The sequence below is a fragment of the Tachyglossus aculeatus genome, assembly GCF_015852505.1.
Source record: "Tachyglossus aculeatus isolate mTacAcu1 chromosome 12 unlocalized genomic scaffold, mTacAcu1.pri SUPER_6_unloc_1, whole genome shotgun sequence".
Classification (NCBI taxonomy): Eukaryota; Metazoa; Chordata; class Mammalia; order Monotremata; family Tachyglossidae; genus Tachyglossus; species Tachyglossus aculeatus.
This window is the reverse complement of record NW_024044828.1, coordinates 11,730,196-11,749,472: the sequence shown is the minus strand read 5'-3', so window position 1 is coordinate 11,749,472 and position 19,277 is coordinate 11,730,196. Positions and strand designations below refer to the sequence as shown.

The following is a 19,277-nucleotide window of genomic DNA, read 5'->3' as shown; positions in this document are numbered from 1 at the left end:
ATCAAATAAAAATGAAGGGATCAGATGCTCCAAATAATAAAATAGACTGGGGGTGTTTTTTCATTGTTTCTAATCTGACAAGTTTTCTTAAGGTGAGTGTCTCTGTGTTTCTTTGCAGTGCTGTTCTTCCCCTGCCTCAGAATGTGAAGGATTATTTACTTGACGATGGGACGCTAGTGGTCTCGGGAAGGTAATGTGTGTATACGTGTGTTACTGAGAAGTCATGTAATAAACAAGTGCAGCTATTCTGAATACTCCAAAAAAGTTCAGTTATATGCCACCTGCCCCTTTCTCCTCTTCCTGGCCTTCTCTGAGGCAATTTGCCCAAGTTACAGATATAATGACGACGATTAAGTTTTGAGATAAGCTTACGCAGAAGTAAAAAAAACCATGCATTACAAAAGCTGAATACTTATTCATTCAGTTTTTTTTAACAGTATATTATACATTATTCCAGAAGTTTGGAGAAGTTTAAGTACAGTCCTCTACACAGAGTAAGCGCTTCATAAATACCATGATTGATTGAAGTAAAGGACGCTCGAAAAAGTTCGGTGCAGGTAATTACACGTTCTTCCTCTCATTGCTAGACAAACCTTTGGGCTTCACAGCAGATTTCAGGAAGGAATATGGAGAGGTGCATCTGGCTTTTATAACTTGCCTTAGTTTGCAAGAGAACTTCAGAAAAAGGGAGAACTAATAAGGACATTTGCAGAATTCTGCCTTTTTTGAATAAGGTGAAAGTTCCTTTCTGAATGATTTCCACTGACCTTCTCAGTTCTGAATTACGTGAGCCAGTGATAAAATGAGTCACTGAACTTCTGGCCCCTTTCTCTGCCCCCAAATGAGTAGATCGATTTTTGATGGTTATTTAATTGCTCATATACTGGTCTTGACACAGCTAGTGGCAAACATATGGGATGTGTTACTTTAGGAAGTGATGCATAATGGGTGAGAAGAAGCATGGCTCAGTGGAAAGAGCACGGGCTTTGGAGTCAGGTCACGGGTTCAAACCCCAGCTCCGCCAGTTGGCAGCTGTGTGACTTGGGGCAAGTCACTTAACTTCTCTGTGCCTCAGTTACCTCATCTGTAAAATGGGGATTAAGACTGGGAGCCCCCCCGTGGGACAACCAGATCACCTTGTAACCTCCCCAGCCTTTGAACAGTGCTTTGCACATAGTAAGTGCTTAATAAATGCCATCATTATTAAAATGGGTGGAGAAAGGTAAGGTTGCTTGGTGGTCCTCTAGTGGTTGCCTATCCAGTTCCACATCAAACAGAAGCTCCTTACCATCAGCTTGCGTGGCTTAGTGGCAAGAGCACGGGCTTGGGAGTCTGAGGGTGTGGGTTCTAATCCCGTCTCCACCACTTGTCTGCTCTGTGATCTTGGGCAAGTCACTTAACTTCTCTGTGCCTCAGTTCCGTCATCTGTAGAATGGGGATTGAGAGCGTGAGTCCCACAAGGGACAACCTAATTGCCTTGTGTCTCTCCCAGCGCTTAGAACAGTGCTGGGCACATAGTAAGCGCTTAACAAATACCATAAGTATTATTTAAAGTGCTCAATAAACCCACCACCTCCTACTTTAACTTGTTTATATCCTACTACCGCAAACTGTGCTCCTCTAATCCCAGCGTAATCACTGTACCTCATTCTCATCTACCTCACCAATGACCCTTTGCCCACATACTCCCTCTGGCCCTGAAACTCCCTCCCACTCCTTCTACAAGAGACCATCACTCTCCCCACCTTCAATGCCATATTTAAAAGACATCTCCTTCAAGAAGCCTTCCTTTACTCAGCTATTAATGTGTGTCTCCCCCCGGTAAGCTCCTTGTGGGTAGGGAATATGTCTAGCAACTCTTTCGTATTGTGCTCTCCCAAGCGCTCAGTACAGTCACTTAATGGATACCACTGATTGGTCCCTCCCTAAACCGATCCTTGTGGGCAGGGAATGTGTCCATTATATTGTTGTGTGGTACTCTCCTAACTGTTTAGTACAGTGCCCCGCACACAGTAAGCACTCAATAAAAACAGTTGATGGCTTGATTGATGGACTGCAGAGGCCATTGATGTCCTCCTGTAATAACACTGCTTATGTTTTTTAATGTTCCAACAACTTTCCCCTGATAGGGCAAGCTTTGGACCAGGGGAGTTGGATTGCTTCACCTGGAGGGCCGTTTCTCCCACCCGATGGTCTCGGGGGGGTGGATGGAATGGAGCTCTAGAGATACCAGCACTTAGTACAGTGCCTGGCACATAGTAAGCGCCTAACAAATACCTTTTAAAAAGAACACCCAAACAGTGAAAGTCTCTGAGGTCCGTGGACCAGAGGGACTCAGTCTGGTGGGTCATCTTTTTGAATCAGATTTCATCCGAACAAATTTCCGTTGGAAGAGATTTGAACACTCACACACAGTTCAGTGCAATGGGATTTCACCCGTGTGGTAAATGACAGCCATCCAGCAAGCATTGCATGGATGAGGTAATAATGTCTATTTAGGGCTTAGTTTCGGATGCTAGTAAGAGACCTGAATAAATCTTATTCTTCATTTTCCTGCCCTTGAGAAGTTTATCCCCAAAAACCCAACTTGATAAACATCACTAATATTAAAAATATTACCACTTGGCTGTCTCCCAGAAGTACAGAATTGAGTTATTCAATATTCTTAAATTTTTTTTCCTTTTTTATCTTTCCAGAGAAGATCCACCGACACATTCCCGGGCAGAGAGTGATGATGAGGCAGAAGAAATTCAGGTCGGGGCACAGTAGTATCACATTTACAAGTACTAATGCTTAATACAGTGCTCTGCCTACAGTAAGCACCTAATAAATACCATTGATATGACTGCTGACTATGAAATCTTTGACAATATAATGATATAATATGTGAATTCTAGTGATATGTCCCAATTTTGAAAATCCTGTTTCAATTGGGGTATAATTTGGAACCATGACTCTTAATATTTGCCAACACATGCATCCTCAAAACTATTATTTTTCTATCTTTTTTCCACTCAGTGGTCAGATGATGAAAACACCACAACTCTAACGGTAAGGCTGTGTTTATTACTGTGCTAAGACTCTGTGTTCTAAAGTGTTTATTTCATAATACAAATGTGTTACTTGCCTTTAACCCCACAGCTAATTATATCCAGACTGTTTGGTAGGCTAAGAACACTGCTCTTTGAATTCCTACTTGTCCTGATATTTTGAATTTATTAGAACGTTGGATGTTTCTCTGTGACGTATTGTTCGTGTTCATACCGTACAGTTCAGCAGAAGCAGTGTGTGGCATAGTGGATAGAGCACAGGCCTGGAGTCAGAAGGATCTGGGTTCTAATCCTGGTTCTTCCACTTGTCTGCTGTGTGACCTTGGACACGTCACTTCACTTCATCTGTAAAATGAGGATTGAGACTGGGAGCCCTATGTGGAACAGGGACTGTGTCCAACCCAGTTGGCTTGTATCCATCCCAGCGCTTAGTACAGTGCCTGACACCTAGTCACTGCTAACAAATACCATAATTGTTATTATGTACCATCAAAATAAACCTATACAATAAACATATATGATGGGAAAAGCCATTAGGCATAGATTTTGAGTTGGTTTATTGGATTAAGAGAAAATGAAGGAATCATAGTTTTCCCCCTTTCATTAAACCAGTTGATGAAGAAGATGCAGATATTCATTAATTCATTTAATCATATCTGTTGCGCTCTTACTCTGTCCAGAGCATTCATTCATTCATGCATTCATTCAATCGTATTTATTGAGTGCTTACTGTGTGCAGAGCACTTGGGAAGTACAGGTTGGCAACATATAGAGACGGTCCCAACCTAACAGTGGGCTCACAGTCTAGAAGGGGGAAATTTTGAATACTATAGTGATATAGTATTTAGTGATATAGTGATATACTATAGTGATATAGTACAGAGCACTATACTAAGTGCTTGGGATAGTACAATAGAACAACAGACAACAACGAAAAACACATCCCTGCCCACAACAAGCTCACTGTCTAGAGGATATGAGTCGAGGGGTGAATTCAGAGCTATCATTTTATCAAAGGTATTTGTTTAGGGTATACCTTGTACAGAGCGCTATACAAAGTACAGTAGAGTTGGGAGGCATGGGAAGACAGACATTAAAAATATAGTACAAGTAGAAGAAGAAGCAGAGTATAAGGATATATAACTATCTGCTATGGGAGTGGAGATGTGCTATCAGAGTGCTTAGGGAATACAGGCTTAAGTGTGTAGTTGATACAGAAGGAAAAGAAAATAGAGTGGAGAGATGAGGGGTTAGTCAAAGGAGGCTTTTTGGAGGAGTTATAATAATTATAATTATGGTATTTGTTAAACGCTTACTAGGTCGCTGTGGACTGTGTCCCGCCTGATTAGCACTTAACTAATACCATCATTATTGTCTACCTCAGCACTCAGTACACTGCCTGGTATATAGTAAGTGCCTAACAAATACCATTAAAAAACAACCTCTTGTCTGGAGAGTCAGTATATCCCCGCTCTGCCGCTTGTCTGCTCTGTGACCTTGGTCAAGTCAGTTCACTTCTCTGGGCCTCAGTTTCCTCATCTGTAAAATGGGGATTGGATTAAGACCAGGAGCCCCACGTGGGACAAGGACTGCATCGAACATGGTTGCTTGTATCCATCCCAGTGCTTAGTACAGTGCCTGGTACACAGTAAGCACTTAACAAATACCAGAATTATTATTATTGCTATGGATGGTTTCTCCAATATACTCTTATATAATTGTATCATAACTCAGATTCCAAATGTGCAAGGCAGCCCTGCCAGAAGGTGCCTTTTTTCAATGAAAATGCAGAGCTATAGGTGAGAGTAAGAAATTTGTACCCAAGAACGTAGGTTTTGCAAAACACATGCAGGATGGCAAGCTAACATCATTTCACACATGTTTTAACTTGCGAAGACAACGAGTTAAACCTGTTTTTGCTATTGAAATGTGCCGTTGATAATCTGACTCCTTTTTCCCCAATGTGCTTTGCAGAGAAGGAACATTTGCATTCTTAAAAATCCAGCCGATCACAATTTTTTAGCTTTTTGGTTGTAAAATTTGCAAGGAAAGTTCTTGCTGCTCTTTGTCTTCATGTGACAATAAGCCATGAGGAGATAGGAAAGTAATGAGAGAAAGGGAATCAGACTTTTTTTTTAATCATACCTATAACCTGGTAAGCTGATCAGATAATTTCAGAAGTGAATTGTTGGTCCAGATCAAAGTTGGTTTTGACTTTTGATATTCAAGAATGCAGAAGGTATGATTTCTTTCCCACCTGGTGCCCAGGAAAGGATCAAGATTTTAAAATGGTGGGGGAACATAAAAGCAACTCCTCTGCTTCAAAACACACTCAGAATTAAAGAATTTGGGTCAGAGGTGTTTTGTTCTTTAGACTGTAAGCTCGTTATGGGCAGGAAATGTGTCTGCTTATTCTGTTGTACTCTTCTAAGGGCTTAGTTCAGTGCTCTACACATAGTAAATGCTCAGTAAAAACAACTGATTGATGTTTGTAGTGGAATCAGAAGATGTCAATGCTGCAGGAAACCAGGAGAGCAGCTGTTGTGATCTGAAGATCAGCAGCTAAAAGAAAGGGCTTCTTCCCTTTTCTTTTCTCTCTTTACTCCTTTTATAATCCTTTCTTTGGCGGGAGAGGGAGGAGAGTAAGCCAATTAATTCCCCCTTTGATACCCTGACTCCTTGGTTTGATGGCTCCTCAATCTCCCCCTACAACTAGGTGAGCTGCCGGCCCAATTGAGCCAGTTGTTCAGGGAACCCGGATCATCATCATCAATCATATTTATTGAGCTCTTACTGTGTGCAGAGCACTGTACTAAGCGCTTGGGAAGTACAAGTTGGCAACATGAGGGAACTGAGGCACAGAGAAGTTAAGTGACTTGCCCAAAGTCACACGGCTGACAATTGGCGGAGCTGGGATTTGAACCCACAACCTCTGACTCCAAAGCCTGGGCTCTTTCCACTGAGCCACACGGCTTCTCATAGCGGACTCTCATTAGGGAAGAAACAACAACTCTTTTAAAACTAAAAAAAGATTTTTGAAGGCATCCAAAAATGCTCATTAGAATGAAAAAAGACGATATCACCGTAAGTGATATCAGATAAGGGGGAATCATAATAAAACCTCAGATGAGCAGAGTTGGAGAATGCACCCTTGTCTTAGGTGGTGTGTGTATGTCATTTAGTGTCACACCGGTTGAAGGACTGGGATGTGTTGCTTTCACTGGGTTTTTGGAAGAATCAGCAATTGCCCACGAGGCGGCAGCAAATGAAAAAGAGAGAAAGGGGGGTGGGGTGTGTGTGTGTGTTTTATGAATGCTGATGATAATTGATCTCATACGCAAACACACACTTCTATTAACTTTCAGTAGCCTCTGGTAGTGCCATTAATCAGAATATAGTGTAAATCTAAGTACAGGATTTGAGGAGAGTGCTAGGTAAAAGTAGTTATTTAGAATATTTCACAATGCCGTGAGCATTTTCATTTTCAAGTCAGGCCAAATTGCCAAAAACAGTTTAGCTTCTGACCCGCTTGCTATTTTGGGGTTCTGTTTATAAAGATTCTTCTGGAAATAGCGGTGTCTAAGCACTACTTACTGTGATATCGTCTTTTTTCACTCTAATGAGTATTTTTGGATGCATTCAAAAATCTTTTTTTAGTTTTGAAAGAGTTGTTGTTTCTTCCCTTATGAGAGTCCGCTATGAGAAGCCGTGTGGCTCAATGGAAAGAGCCCGGGCTTTGGAGTCAGAGGTTGTGGGTTCAAATCACGGTTCCGCCAATTGTCAGCCGTGTGACTTTGGGCAAGTCACTTAATTTCTCTGTGCCTCAGTTCCCTCATCTGTAAAATGGGGACTAAGACTGTGAGCCCTCCATGGGACAACCTGATCACCTTGTAACCTCCCCAGCACTTAGAACAGTGCTTTGCACATAGTAAGCGCTTAATAAATGCCATCATTATTATTATTATCAGGACAGGAGTCTACCATCCTTGCCCTTTGCAATCTGTACAGTGTTTCATAACTCACTTTTAATTTTAAAATATTCGTTTCCTGCAAATGTATTGAGGCATCATGTTTCTCACACTACCTGTAAATTTCTAACTTTTCAGTTGAGCATCACTTCTTGCCTCATAAAAACACTAGTACTTTGAACTTTAGCTATCAGTATTTTACTAATCCTTGACTGATCTCTCCAAGAAACAATTTAAATTAGTGATTTTATTTAGGCCATGAGAAATTATAAGGGTAACTTGTATTTGGAATTTTAATTGTGACATCAATCCCCATTTTCTTGATGCTTTTCCCCATTCAGTGCAATGAAATTAACTTCTGAAAATTGCTCTTCATTCTCATTTCAGGCACCAGAATTTCCTGAGTTTGCCATTAAAGTCCAAGAAGCCATCAACTCCCTGGGAGGCAATGTTTTTCCTAAACTTAACTGGAGCGCTCCAAGGGTACGAACATGAATTTCAGTTCTCACTGTAGCGATGTTCTCTGTGTTGATTTCTTTTCCTCTTTGGATTTATCAGGGAGTCTTGTTTTGGGGGTGGGTGTGCGTGCATGTGTGTGTGTGTAACAGCCCAGCCCGCACCCTCCACTCCTCTGCCGCTAACCTCCTCACCGTGCCTCGTTCTCACCTGTCCCGCCGTCGACCACCGGCCCACGTCCTTCCCCTGGCCTGGAATGCCCTCCCTCTGCCCATCCTCCAAGCTAGCTCTCATCCTCCCTTCAAAGCCCTACTGAGAGCTCACCTCCTCCAGGAGGCCTTCCCAGACTGAGCCCCCTTTTCCCTCTCCTCCCCATCCCCCCCCGCCCTACCTCCTTCCCTTCCCCACAGCACTTGTATATATTTGTACAGAGTTACTACTCTATTTTACTTGTACATATTTACTATTCTATTTGTTTTGTTAATGATGTGCATACAGCTATAATTCTATTTGTTCTGACGATTTTGACACCTGTCTACATGTTTTGTTATGTTGTCTGTCTCCCCCTTCTAGACTGTGAGCCCGTTGTGGGGTAGGAACCATCTTTATATGTTGCCGATGTGTACTTCCCAAGCGCTTAATACAGTGCTCTGCACACAGTAAGCACTCAATAAATACAATTGAATGAATGAATGAATGTGTGTGGGGTGTGTGTGTGTGTGTGTGTTCCTTAACAAATACCATAAAAAACAGTGGTGACAATGGTGCCAGGTTTGAGATCACTGGGCTTCTCCTCAGAGTTCCATGTGTCCTGTTTTTTGGCAAACCCTCTAAGGTTGTATGCTTGTAGATGTTAACAAAGTCTATATTTATAAATAAACCCTTTTCAAACCTTCAGCTTTTCACTTCAGTGGAGAAGAGAATCTTACTGTCTTGAAAAGCAATAGAATAAAAATGCCACAGACTCTATTTCCAGAAATAGAGCAGATGATAAAAGTGGAGTAGTAGCATTAAGTAGAAGTTTTTTAAAAAAGATATGTGCTTGTTTGCATTGTCAACGAAACCTTAAGGCCCCAGACTAAATTTCCTCAATTGTTTTGTACGATAATGATGATGAGCAGAACCTGGTCATCAAATACTTGTTCAGTACGGAGTTTTTGTGACAGAGAAATTGGTTCTCAGTGGTGTAGTCCATCAAGTGGAGCACAGTACTTAAAATGAGGAGACTTGAATGCTATTTTCCACTTTGTTGCTGATTGGCTGCTAATCGCTTACTAAAATTAAGGTTATATTTCTCCTTCTGTTTTGTAGGGAGAGTCTGTGATATCTAAAGAGAAAACTTAAAATATTTCAAGCTCCTGGTAGGAAAAGTTGTTTAGTAACTATCAAGCCTAACTTTCCTGTCCTAGGTTTTCAAGGGTGGTACAACCCACCTTCGCCCACTGCAGCGGGTAGATCGACCTCCCTCAGTCCCATCCTTTAGGCCCTATTTGAAGCACCTGAATTTCAGCAGTTTCAGTGTCTATGTGGCAACATATCTTTTCCCCTCCCTTCCTCTCTCCAGTTTAAATCGTGTGCAGGGACCCTTACGCGCTCTATGTGGGGATATTCCCAGCAGCCTACTCATCGTACTTTGCAGCCTCAGTATTCTTATTCTACCTTTGTACATACTATTTCTGATTTTATGAGGAACACCCTGGCTTTTGGGAATGAGCCTGAAACTGGGAGGTAGGAAACCAGGTTCTAATCCCAGCTTTGCCACTGGCCGGTTATGGGCCCTTGGACAAGTCACTTAACCTTTCTTTGCCTCAGTTGCTTCACCTGTAAAATGGGGTTTAGCTCCCTGCTGTCCTTACCTCTTAGACTGTAAGCCCCATATGGGCCAGGGACTTTGTCTGAGCTGATGATTTTGCAGCTACCACAGTGCTTAGCACACGTTAATGAATACCCAGTAATGCTAAGTACCATAATACTAAAAGTTGCAGTATTTTATTAAAACATTTCTGAGGCAGGGCTTCTGTTCCTCCAGCCTTGTCAAGGTTACCTGTAGTGGAAAGTTACAGTTTTCTGACTGTTGTAAATAAAGTTAGAGTTTAATAATAAATAGTTTAAATTGGGAAGCAGCGTGGCCTAGTGGAAAGAGCACGGGCCTGGGAGAAAAAGGACCTGGGTTCTAATTCCAGCCCTGCCTCATGTCTTCTGTGTGACCTTGGGTAAGTCACTTGACTCCTGGGCCTCAGTAACCTGATCTGTAAAATGGGGATGAAGACTGTGAGCCTCGTAAGGGATATGGACTGTGTCCAACCTGATTAGCTTGCATCTACTCCAGCACTTAGTACAGTGCCTGGCACAGAGTAAGTGCTTAACAAATGCCATGAAAAAATGGTTGCGATATAGCTGTTTGGAAGCAAATTGGTTAATCATTGCTTGTCATCTTTTCTTATACCTAAAGAAAATTGAGTGATCTGCTTTCAGTACTTGCTAGGTATTCTATCTGTTTCAGAGACAGGTTGCCTTGATGATTTAATAGGCTTTCCATTTTTAACTGTCATGATCTATAAAATACCACTTTTCATTAGGCCTTGCTTTTCGCTCAGTGCTTCTTAATGCAGCCTCTGCAGCAGTACATCCCCATGATCCTGACTGAGAGAAAACTGTTTTTTTTTGTTTGTTTGATTTTTTGGTTTTTTTTAAGTGCTGCCTGGGAAACAGGGAATGTCCTGACTTCACAGCGACGCATCATTTCAGACTCCCTGTGCCCTGGGCTGCATTTTCAAGCCAACCCATTGTGCTCATGAAATGGTGAAAGGTTCTTGGAATCAGTATATCCGTATACTGTGCTGGCATAGTTACAACCCAAGGGAAACCATTTGATCATTATTTAGAGAGGCACCCCATTGTTTGAAATGATTGAAAGACTATCTAAAATCCCCCCAACCCTGTGATCTTGTCTGTTCTTTTTGTATTTTTAAACTTGGAATTATCTGTCTGCAGAACTAATTTCTGAAAGGCTGAGTTTCATCTGTTCTCCAAGCTAAGGGTGTTGATAACAAAGGATGTTGATGCTTTTCATTTTAGGATGCTTACTGGATAGCAATGAATAGTTCTCTGAAATGTAAGACTCTGAGTGACATCTTCCTACTCTTCAAGAGTTCAGACTTCATTACTCACGACTTCACTCAACCGTAAGTGTGTTGCTGACCTGAACATGGCTTACTTGACTGGCATATTTGTATTCTGGACTCTAATAAGAAACAGGTCGTTAAGCAGTTTCGACATTTGGTTTTCCTGAGGTTATAGGTTTGTGTGTGTGTTTTTTGTGGTGGGGGGGCGGGGGGTGAGAAAGACTGGAGGGTGGAAAAGTCTGCAGTTTTTATTTATTAGAATCCCAGCAGGCAAGTGGTCATTCAGTTGAGAATGCACATTAATTAGTGGGAGGGGTCATTGTCATTGTAATCCTTTCAGTTCCAAGCTAAGTTCAATTTCATTCCATCTACAGTACAGCGACTCTGAGAAAGCATCATTTTGGAAAATCTTCTCGACTGTTTTCTCTCCTAGTTTGATTTCTTTTGTTTTTGTGGACCTGTGACATTGGCAACAGGCAAGAGGCAGTGGCACTGCCTCCTTTCTGAATATAAGGCACAATGCTCTTCAAGATCGATTGTCTGTACCGGCTCCTTCTCTTTATTTAAAGGACAGTCTTCCTTCTCATTTCTCATAGACCCTGAGCTCATTGTGGGTGGGAAACGTGTCTACCAACTCTTATACTCACCCAAGTGTTTAGTGCAGTGCTCTGTACACATTAAGTGCTCAGTAAATTTGATAGATTGATGGATTGATTCATCTTCTGCCCAATATTGATTTCTTTCCCTGTTGCCTTTAGTGGCTGGGAGAATGAAGACAGGTCTGTCCATTTTTCTGTTTTGGGTAGCACTTGGGAAGGAGGGAGAGGAAACATAAAACCTGTCTTTGAACCTGATGATTTGGGTTTGGAAGACGCTCGAGCCATGGTTTTCCACCTCTTTGCTAGCATCAATAATCAATAAGCAGTATGGCCTAGTGGAAAGAGCAGGAGCCTGGGAGTCAGAGGGCTGGGTTCTAAGCGTTTAGTGCAGTGCTCTGCACACAGTAAGCGCTTAATAAATGTGATTGAATGAATTAATAATCCTGCCTCCTCCACTTGTCTGCTGTGTCACTTCTTTGATTCTCAGTTACCTCATCTGTAAAAAAAAAAAAAGGGGGATTAAGATTGTGAGCCCTATGCGGTACAGGGACTCGGTCCAGCCCGATTATTTTGTATCTACATCAATTCTTAGTACAGTGCCTCGCACATAATAAGCGCTTAACATATACCATAAAAAAACCCCAAACTGAGTATTGGCTGGAACAGAAAATGGCTTTTAAATGTCTATTGATGGCTGAGCCATTTCCTTTAGTAAGCCTCTGTGACTGGCTAGCCTTCTGTTTCAGAGACTGAATCTTTAGTATGTGGCTTGCTGATGAACAGCAAAGCAACCAGTAAGGAGCACCAACCACAGAGCTTTAAAATTTTTCTATCATCATCATCATCATCATCAATCGTATTTATTGAGCGCTTACTGTGTGCAGAGCACTGTACTAAGCGCTTGGGAAGTACAAATTGGCAACATATAGAGACAGTCCCTGCCCAACAGTGGGCTCACAGTCTAAAAGGGGGAGACAGAGAACAAAACCAAACATACTAATAAAATAAATAGAATAGATATTTACAAGTAAAATAAATAAATAAGTAAATAGAGTAATAAATATGTACAAACATATATACATATATACCTGTTATAAAATTAATTAAAGATAAACAAAGAATCTTTCTCTTTTGTGCTTCCAAGAGATCATGACAAGACAGTTTCATTTCGGTTTTGGTGATTAAGTTGTTGTGTTCCTAAAACTCTTCTAAATTTGCAGTTGTGGAATACATTTTTTATACTCCGTCCAAAACAATTTTGAAGTATTATAGTCTTGGTGGCGATAATTTCCTAGCTTCCTTATGATTTCTTGTTTAGGGAGTGAAATTTTTCCCGATGAAAAAACTTGTACTCCCAGAAAACATAGCACACTTAACGTAATCTCTTCATGCTGTATTTACCTGTCCAAATTATTTGTTTGGATCTAACAAGTCAAGTAGTCTGAACGATTAGACTTGCTGAGTCACAGTTTTGTCTCCATTAAAGTTTATTGATTAAGTGCCAACTCTACAGACCAAGGCCAGACAAAATTAGACATTCAGCTAGTGTCTAGAAGAGAAGTGCTGAATGTGTGAAAGTGAATCTATTAATTGTGTCACTCTGAAGGATTAGTAGCAAAAGAAAAATTGGTTTGACTATTTAGGGGACTAGAAAACCTCAGGTAGTATGAATCATTTTTCTATTATTTTTTCTTGGAATATCTAAATTGACATCGAGACTGCAAAATGTAATCAGTTAGTCTTAAAATTCAGCTGGACAAAAAGACTGGTAAACCATTTAGGGGACAGAACTTCTTTGATATTGGAAATGAATGGATTTGGTTTTTCTTAAATCAAGAGCATGGGGGAGCTATTCAGGACATCTGCCTTCCTCTAAAGGCTATTTCCTTGGACTCATCGTCCCTACCAAGGTGTGTGCTGTCTGGCATTGCTTGCCCAAAGTTGAGTATCCTGGGGTAGCTCTTCCCCCTTCTCCCCCAACAATAGCATTATTAATACCCGGTTATCCCATCCCTCCTGTCTTGCCTCTGCTGATCTCAGCAAAGGAAAGGTATTACTAGCTCTGCTTCTTAGTGGCATGGATGCTTGGAAATTCTCCTCTTTTGGGGTTTTTGGCTAGAATCTGTAGGGGAGGGGCTTTGTCCCCCTAGAAAAGATGATTGAGTCACTAGCTCTCTCCTAGTTCTCAGCTCTTGGAGGGCATTCAGAACTATTTTGTAAGGGCTTCCCCAGGCATTAGCCTATGTGTTTAGGTCTAGTTTGGGGGTCTTTAGGGGATCCATCTTCAGTCCCTCCTTTCTTGGGCGAGCCCACAGGCAGTACAAACACCCACAGTCACTCAAACACCCATCCTCCCTGGGTGTAGTTGACACTGACATTTTCTGTTTTCTTAAATAATCCCAAATGAAAATGAGAGATTTTAATTATACAGTCTCTGGGTTACATTGCCCTGTAATGGATAAAATTTGATAAAAATATGTGAGCTGCAGAAATGTAGTGTGCATATAAATATCCATCAATTTATGTATGAATAGTATCCGAGGAACATAATTCCTATCCAGAGATAATAATAATAATGATGGTATTTATTAAGTGCTTACTATATGCAAAGTACTGTTCTAAGCGCTGGGGAGGTTACAAGGTGATCAGGTTGCCCCACGAAGGGGCTCACAGTCTTAATCCCCATTTTACAGATGAAGTAACTGAGTCACAGAGAAGTTAAGTGACTTGCCCAAAGTCACACAAGTGACAATTGGTGGACAGCCAGGATTTGAACCCATGACCTCTGACTCCAAAGCCCGTGCTCTTTCCACTGAGCTACGCTGCTTCTCAATGTGCCTTCCCCGTTGAGCATTTTAAAAATGGGTCCTACTTGTAGTATATTTGTGAAACCTAAGTAAATTTCTGTTTTGCCAGATCTTGTAATTCACATATAAAATATGCAGGAAAGAATCTCTCTATAAAACCGCCTTTTTTAGATATTTCATGACATTTGGGTAAAATATTTCACTGAAAATGCATGATATCTCAAGACTAGCCATATTGGCTCATCTGAGACCAGCAGAGGCAAGCCAGGAAGGTGTATGGGGAAAGCTGGGAATAATTTTGTTGTAGGGAAAGGGACAAAAACCACTATTGACAACTCTTTCAGGGTGCAACGTTCTCTGCCCTGAAAACCCATCTCCAGGCGACATTCCCCGATTAAGGGATAAATCAATCAATAATAGTAATTGAGCATTTACTGTGTACAGAGCACCTGTAATAAGCACTTGGGAGAGTACAATATAACAGAGTTGGTAGACCCATTACCTGCCCACAGTGAGTTTACAGTCTAGAGGGGGAAAGAGACATTAATATAAATAAATACCCAAGGCATGTCCATTTAGCAGCTGCTCCTAGCACTCGATTTCTTTTCCTGTGCTTAACACTTATGCATTGTCTTAACATATAACTCTTTTTTTTTAATGGTCTTTGTTAAACGCTTACTATATGCCAGGCATTGCACTAAGCACTGGGGTAGATACAAGCTAATCAGGTTGGACACAGTCCGAGTCCCACATGGGGCTCACACAAGCTTCTTTCCCAATTTACAGATGAGGTAATCGAGTCACAGAGAGGCTAAGCGACTTGCCCAAAATCACTCAGCAGACAAGTGGCGGAGCTGAGATTAGAACCCAGCTTTCTGAATCCCAGGCTCATGCTCTATCCACTAAGCCATGCTGAACACTTATATACTTCTACATAAATATATAGCATACTTCTCTATGTTTTCTTCCATACTTCTGCATCAACCCCCGGCCCACGTCATCCCCCAGGCCTGGAATGCCCTCCCTCTGCCCATCCGCCAAGCTAGCTCTCTTCCTCCCTTCAAGGCCCTACGAGAGCTCACCTCCTCCAGGAGGCCTTCCCAGACTGAGCCCCTTCCTTCCTCTCCCCCTCATCCCCCTCTCCATCCCCCAATCTTACCTCCTTCCCTTCCCCACAGCACCTGTATATATGTATATACGTTTGTACATATGTATTACTCTATTTATTGATTTATTTATTTTACTTGTACATATCTATTCTATTTATTTTATTTTGTTAGTATGTTTGGTTTTGTTCTCTGTCTCCCCCTTTTAGACTGTGAGCCCACTGTTGGGTAGGGACTGTCTCTATATGTTGCCAATTTGTACTTCCCAAGCGCTTAGTACAGTGCTCTGCACATAGCAAGTGCTCAATAAATACGATTGATGATGATCAACAGCATTAGCATTGTTTCTTCTCCTTCATTTCTTAAGTGGCGTGCGTCTGTCTGCCTCCTCCATAAGATTGTAAGGTCCTTTAAGGTAGGGACCATGTCTCTGATTCAGTTCTACTCTCCCGAGCCCTTAGTGCAGTGCTTCCCTTCCCAGACTAAGCCCCTCCTTTCCTCTTCTCCCACTCCCCTTTGCGTCACCTTGACTTGCTCCCTTTGTTCTTCCCTTCTCCCATCCCTACAGCATGTAAGTACATATCTGTAATTTATTTGCATTGATGACTGTCTCCCCTCCTCTAGACTGTAAGCTTGTTACGGGCAGGGAATGTGTCTGTTTATTGTGGTATTTTACTCTCCCAAGTGCTTAGTACAGTGCTCTGAGCACAATAAGCGCTCAATAAGTAGGATTGAAGGATTGAAATTACCTGAATGCTCTGAAGAGTGAAGAAATTCAATCTTTTCTGATTAATCCATGTGAGCCAGGCATGTTTGTATAGCAAAGACAGTCAAAGGTTTCCTTTTCCTTGTTTTGTTATTTTTTCCTTTGCAGTTTTCTCACATTTTGTGCTGGTGTTTTTATTTTCTGTCATTGAGTTACCACCACTTTTCATGTGCAATTTCAAAGGCAATTTTTGACTCTCATGCCATTTTTTTAGGTGCTTTATAAATGCTGTTAACAAGGCAATCCATTCCTATTTCAATCATATTTATTGAGCACTTACTGTGTGCAGAGCACTGTACTAAGCGCTTGGGAGGGTAAAATACCACAATATTTGTGGGCAAATAACAAACAGAACTAATTCTGTTTACCCAGAACAATATGCTTTTGAAGTATGCCCAAAGTTAGGAGCTCATCTATTTATTTTGGTAAATGAGGGAGGTTCTTGCCGAAATGCAGCTGTGAGATTTCAAATCAATTCTGGTTTGTGCCTAGTCTTACACAGTCTTCGAGGTATTGTTCTGTCTGAATCGCTAAGTAGTTTATTAGGAAATTAAATTGCACAACCAGCATTTCTTGCTTGCAGTTCAAGATGGGAAGATTATTCACCCATTTGCTGCCATTCATCTTCACTAATGGAAATAGGAAGTTGTGTTCCTGAAATGCAGAGCTACAGAGAAGCTGTTCTGTTTTTTTCTCTCGATAGATTGGACATTCCACTGCTCCCGACAGGGTCGATTGATTGATCCATTGAATCCATTGATCCGAGGGGTTCAGCCCCCAAAATAGTATGAGCCAACTGGAGTGATGTTTTGGTAACACTCTCACTTCTGTCAGGTGTCTGAGGCTGCTTAAAATGCACTATCACTCAGACTTGGGAAGAATTAAGGACCATTCGTTGGCTGGATTTTATCTCTGTGGAGTGCAGCAATTCAGTGATTTTTGCAGGAACCGACCCAGGCAGAGTGTTTACCTATTGGGACTGGATTGACATGCTTTGGGGGCAAGCTACGGGGCTGTGCAAATCTCCCCCTGTCCGGGGAGAAAATGACGACAAAAATTCATCCAGGATGAATTCCGTTTTGGGATGAGCCCTGAGATTGGTCATTAACTTTACAAAAATGATGCTGCTGCTCTCAGCATTGGCACATGGATGACTTTGGCCAGAGTCAGAACCGCATCACCCCAGTCCTCTACTGTTTACCCACCCCCAAATCTGGGGCCCACGGAGAATACAGGAGGCTCTTCTCCTCCTCTCTGGCTCCAGGGTCAAGTTGTTATTCCTCCTAGAATGGCAAGGGGAGAATGAACCAGTCGTTTATAAGGTTCATTAAAATATTAGTCCTGCAAATTCTCTTACTTTCGGATTTTACCCTAAACTTCACAAGAAAAACTGACAATAATTTCTAGCTCGTTACAGTGCCTCATGTATTTTCTCCCCCAGCTGAGCCTCTCATGGGAATTTATTATTGATTTTAATACGCAATTTAGCTATATGGATCAGAGGGTTGATCTCGTCTTAGGAAGGATACATTGTCACTAGTTAATCATCTTAATAAGGAAGCCCTTTTACATAATCTCATGCACTGAATATACTGTTTTGGTTATTTTGACTTCCTCCTGTAAGGTCCAGGGTTTTTAAAGAAATACTTAGTTTTTAATAAGAAAATAAAAATGAGAACTTTCAGTTGTATTGCCATGACTAATTTTGTATTATGAGGCTTTTCTAAGGATTCAAAATAGAAAAAAAAGCTCTAGAGGATAGGTTGATTTGGGAAGGTCCAGGGTTTTTAAAGAAATACTTAGTTTTTAATAAGAAAATAAAAATGAGAACTTTCAGTTGTGTTGCCATGACTAATTTTGTATTATGAGGCTTTTCTAAGGATTCAAAATAGAAAAAAAAACTCTAGAGGATAGGTTGATTTGGGAATGTGGCAACACACAAAATGTCTAGATTTTGAAATTCTCCTTTTATTTTTGGTTGTTTCAATTTAGTGTTTAAAACAGTGTAACAGTCGATCGATGGTGTTTAATAAGCACCCACTGTGTGCAGAGCAGTGTGCTTAGCATTTTTGAAGAGTACGATAGACTTAGTAGGCATGACCCCTGCCCACAGGGAGCTAACCATCTTCAGGGAAGACAAGCTCTTAGTATGGTGTTCTGCTCGCAGATGCTCAATAGATATTATTGATTATTGTTTAAAAAAATATAACTTGATACTCGACAAAACTCAAAGAAATCTAGGTATTTCATGCGGCCACATTCCCTTGTGGTGGTAGAAGAGACCAGAAGAAGGCACAGTGAATAGGATAGCTTCTGTGGAATGAAGAGTATGAGCTGAGGTGTAATGAGAGAAGACAGTGGATAAGTAAGAGGAAGAAAGCTGATTGAGGACCTTAAAGTAGATGGGCAGCAGTCTCTGGATGTTTTTGAGGTGTGGAGAGATGTGTGCAGAAAGATGTTTGAGAAACGTGCTGTGGGTAGTAGAGCAAATTGTGGGGCTAGAGAGGGAGGGGTGATCTTGGAGGTAGAGAGATTAGCAAATCGGCTCAGGTGCTCATCAAGTTAGGCTATCACAGGCATACGAACCCACGTAGTGGTTGTTTGGATGGAGAGGAGTGAGTGGATCCTGGGAATGTTTTGGAGAAAAATTGACAGGATTTGGCAGCAGACTAAATTTGGGAGTCGAAAGAAATGGAAAAGCCAAGATTGCCAAAATCATGGGCCTCAGAGACGTTGGGCGGGGATAGGTGTCGACAACTGAAATGTGAAAATTAGGCGGAGGATAGGATTTGGAAGGGAAGATGAATTCAGTTTTGGACATATTGAGCTCGAGGTGCCGGTGGGACATCTGTGAGGAAACCTAGAAGCAGGTGGAGAGGTGAGATTGCAGAGGAGGAGAGATAGGAGCTACTGAATTAGGTTTGGGAGTCATCTGTCATAGAGGAAGTAGCTGAAGCCATGGGAGCAGATGTGCTTCCTACAGGAATGGGTGTAAAGTGATAAGAGAATGGGTCCCAGAACAGAATCTTGGACACCCACACTGAGTGGGTGGGAGGCAGAGGAAGAGCCAGTGAAAGTGAATGAGAAAAATTGGCCAGAGAGGTAAGAGGAGAACCAACGACCAGAGAAATTTGGCAGCGGAACCAACGTTAATAGTGGTTTCAGAAGAAGGGTGCGGTCCACAGTGTCGAAAGCACCCAAGAAGTCAAGGGGAATCAGGATAGAATAGAGGCAAGTAGGAGGAGATCATTGGCGATCATGGAAAGAGTGGAGGGAAAACCCAAACTGAAGAGGCAAGAGTTGGAGGAGAGGAAATGGAGTTGGCAGAAACGTACCCTGCCCACAATGAGCTTATAGTCTAAAGACTATTACATTTAATTTCTCTGCAACCAATCAATTA

At 41.6% G+C, this 19,277-nt stretch overlaps 1 protein-coding gene across 1 annotated transcript in view; it reads left to right on the top strand.

The window, feature by feature from the left end:
- Window positions 1-19,277, top strand: part of CDC123 (cell division cycle 123) — a 56,205-nt gene that overhangs the window by 9,686 nt on the left and 27,242 nt on the right. Inside the window, exons 2-6 of the mRNA XM_038741222.1 lie at window positions 119-190; window positions 2,697-2,754; window positions 3,019-3,051; window positions 7,406-7,501; window positions 10,553-10,659. Coding sequence (XP_038597150.1) covers window positions 119-190; window positions 2,697-2,754; window positions 3,019-3,051; window positions 7,406-7,501; window positions 10,553-10,659 — 366 coding nt within the window. The remainder of the gene's footprint in view (window positions 1-118; window positions 191-2,696; window positions 2,755-3,018; window positions 3,052-7,405; window positions 7,502-10,552; window positions 10,660-19,277) is intronic.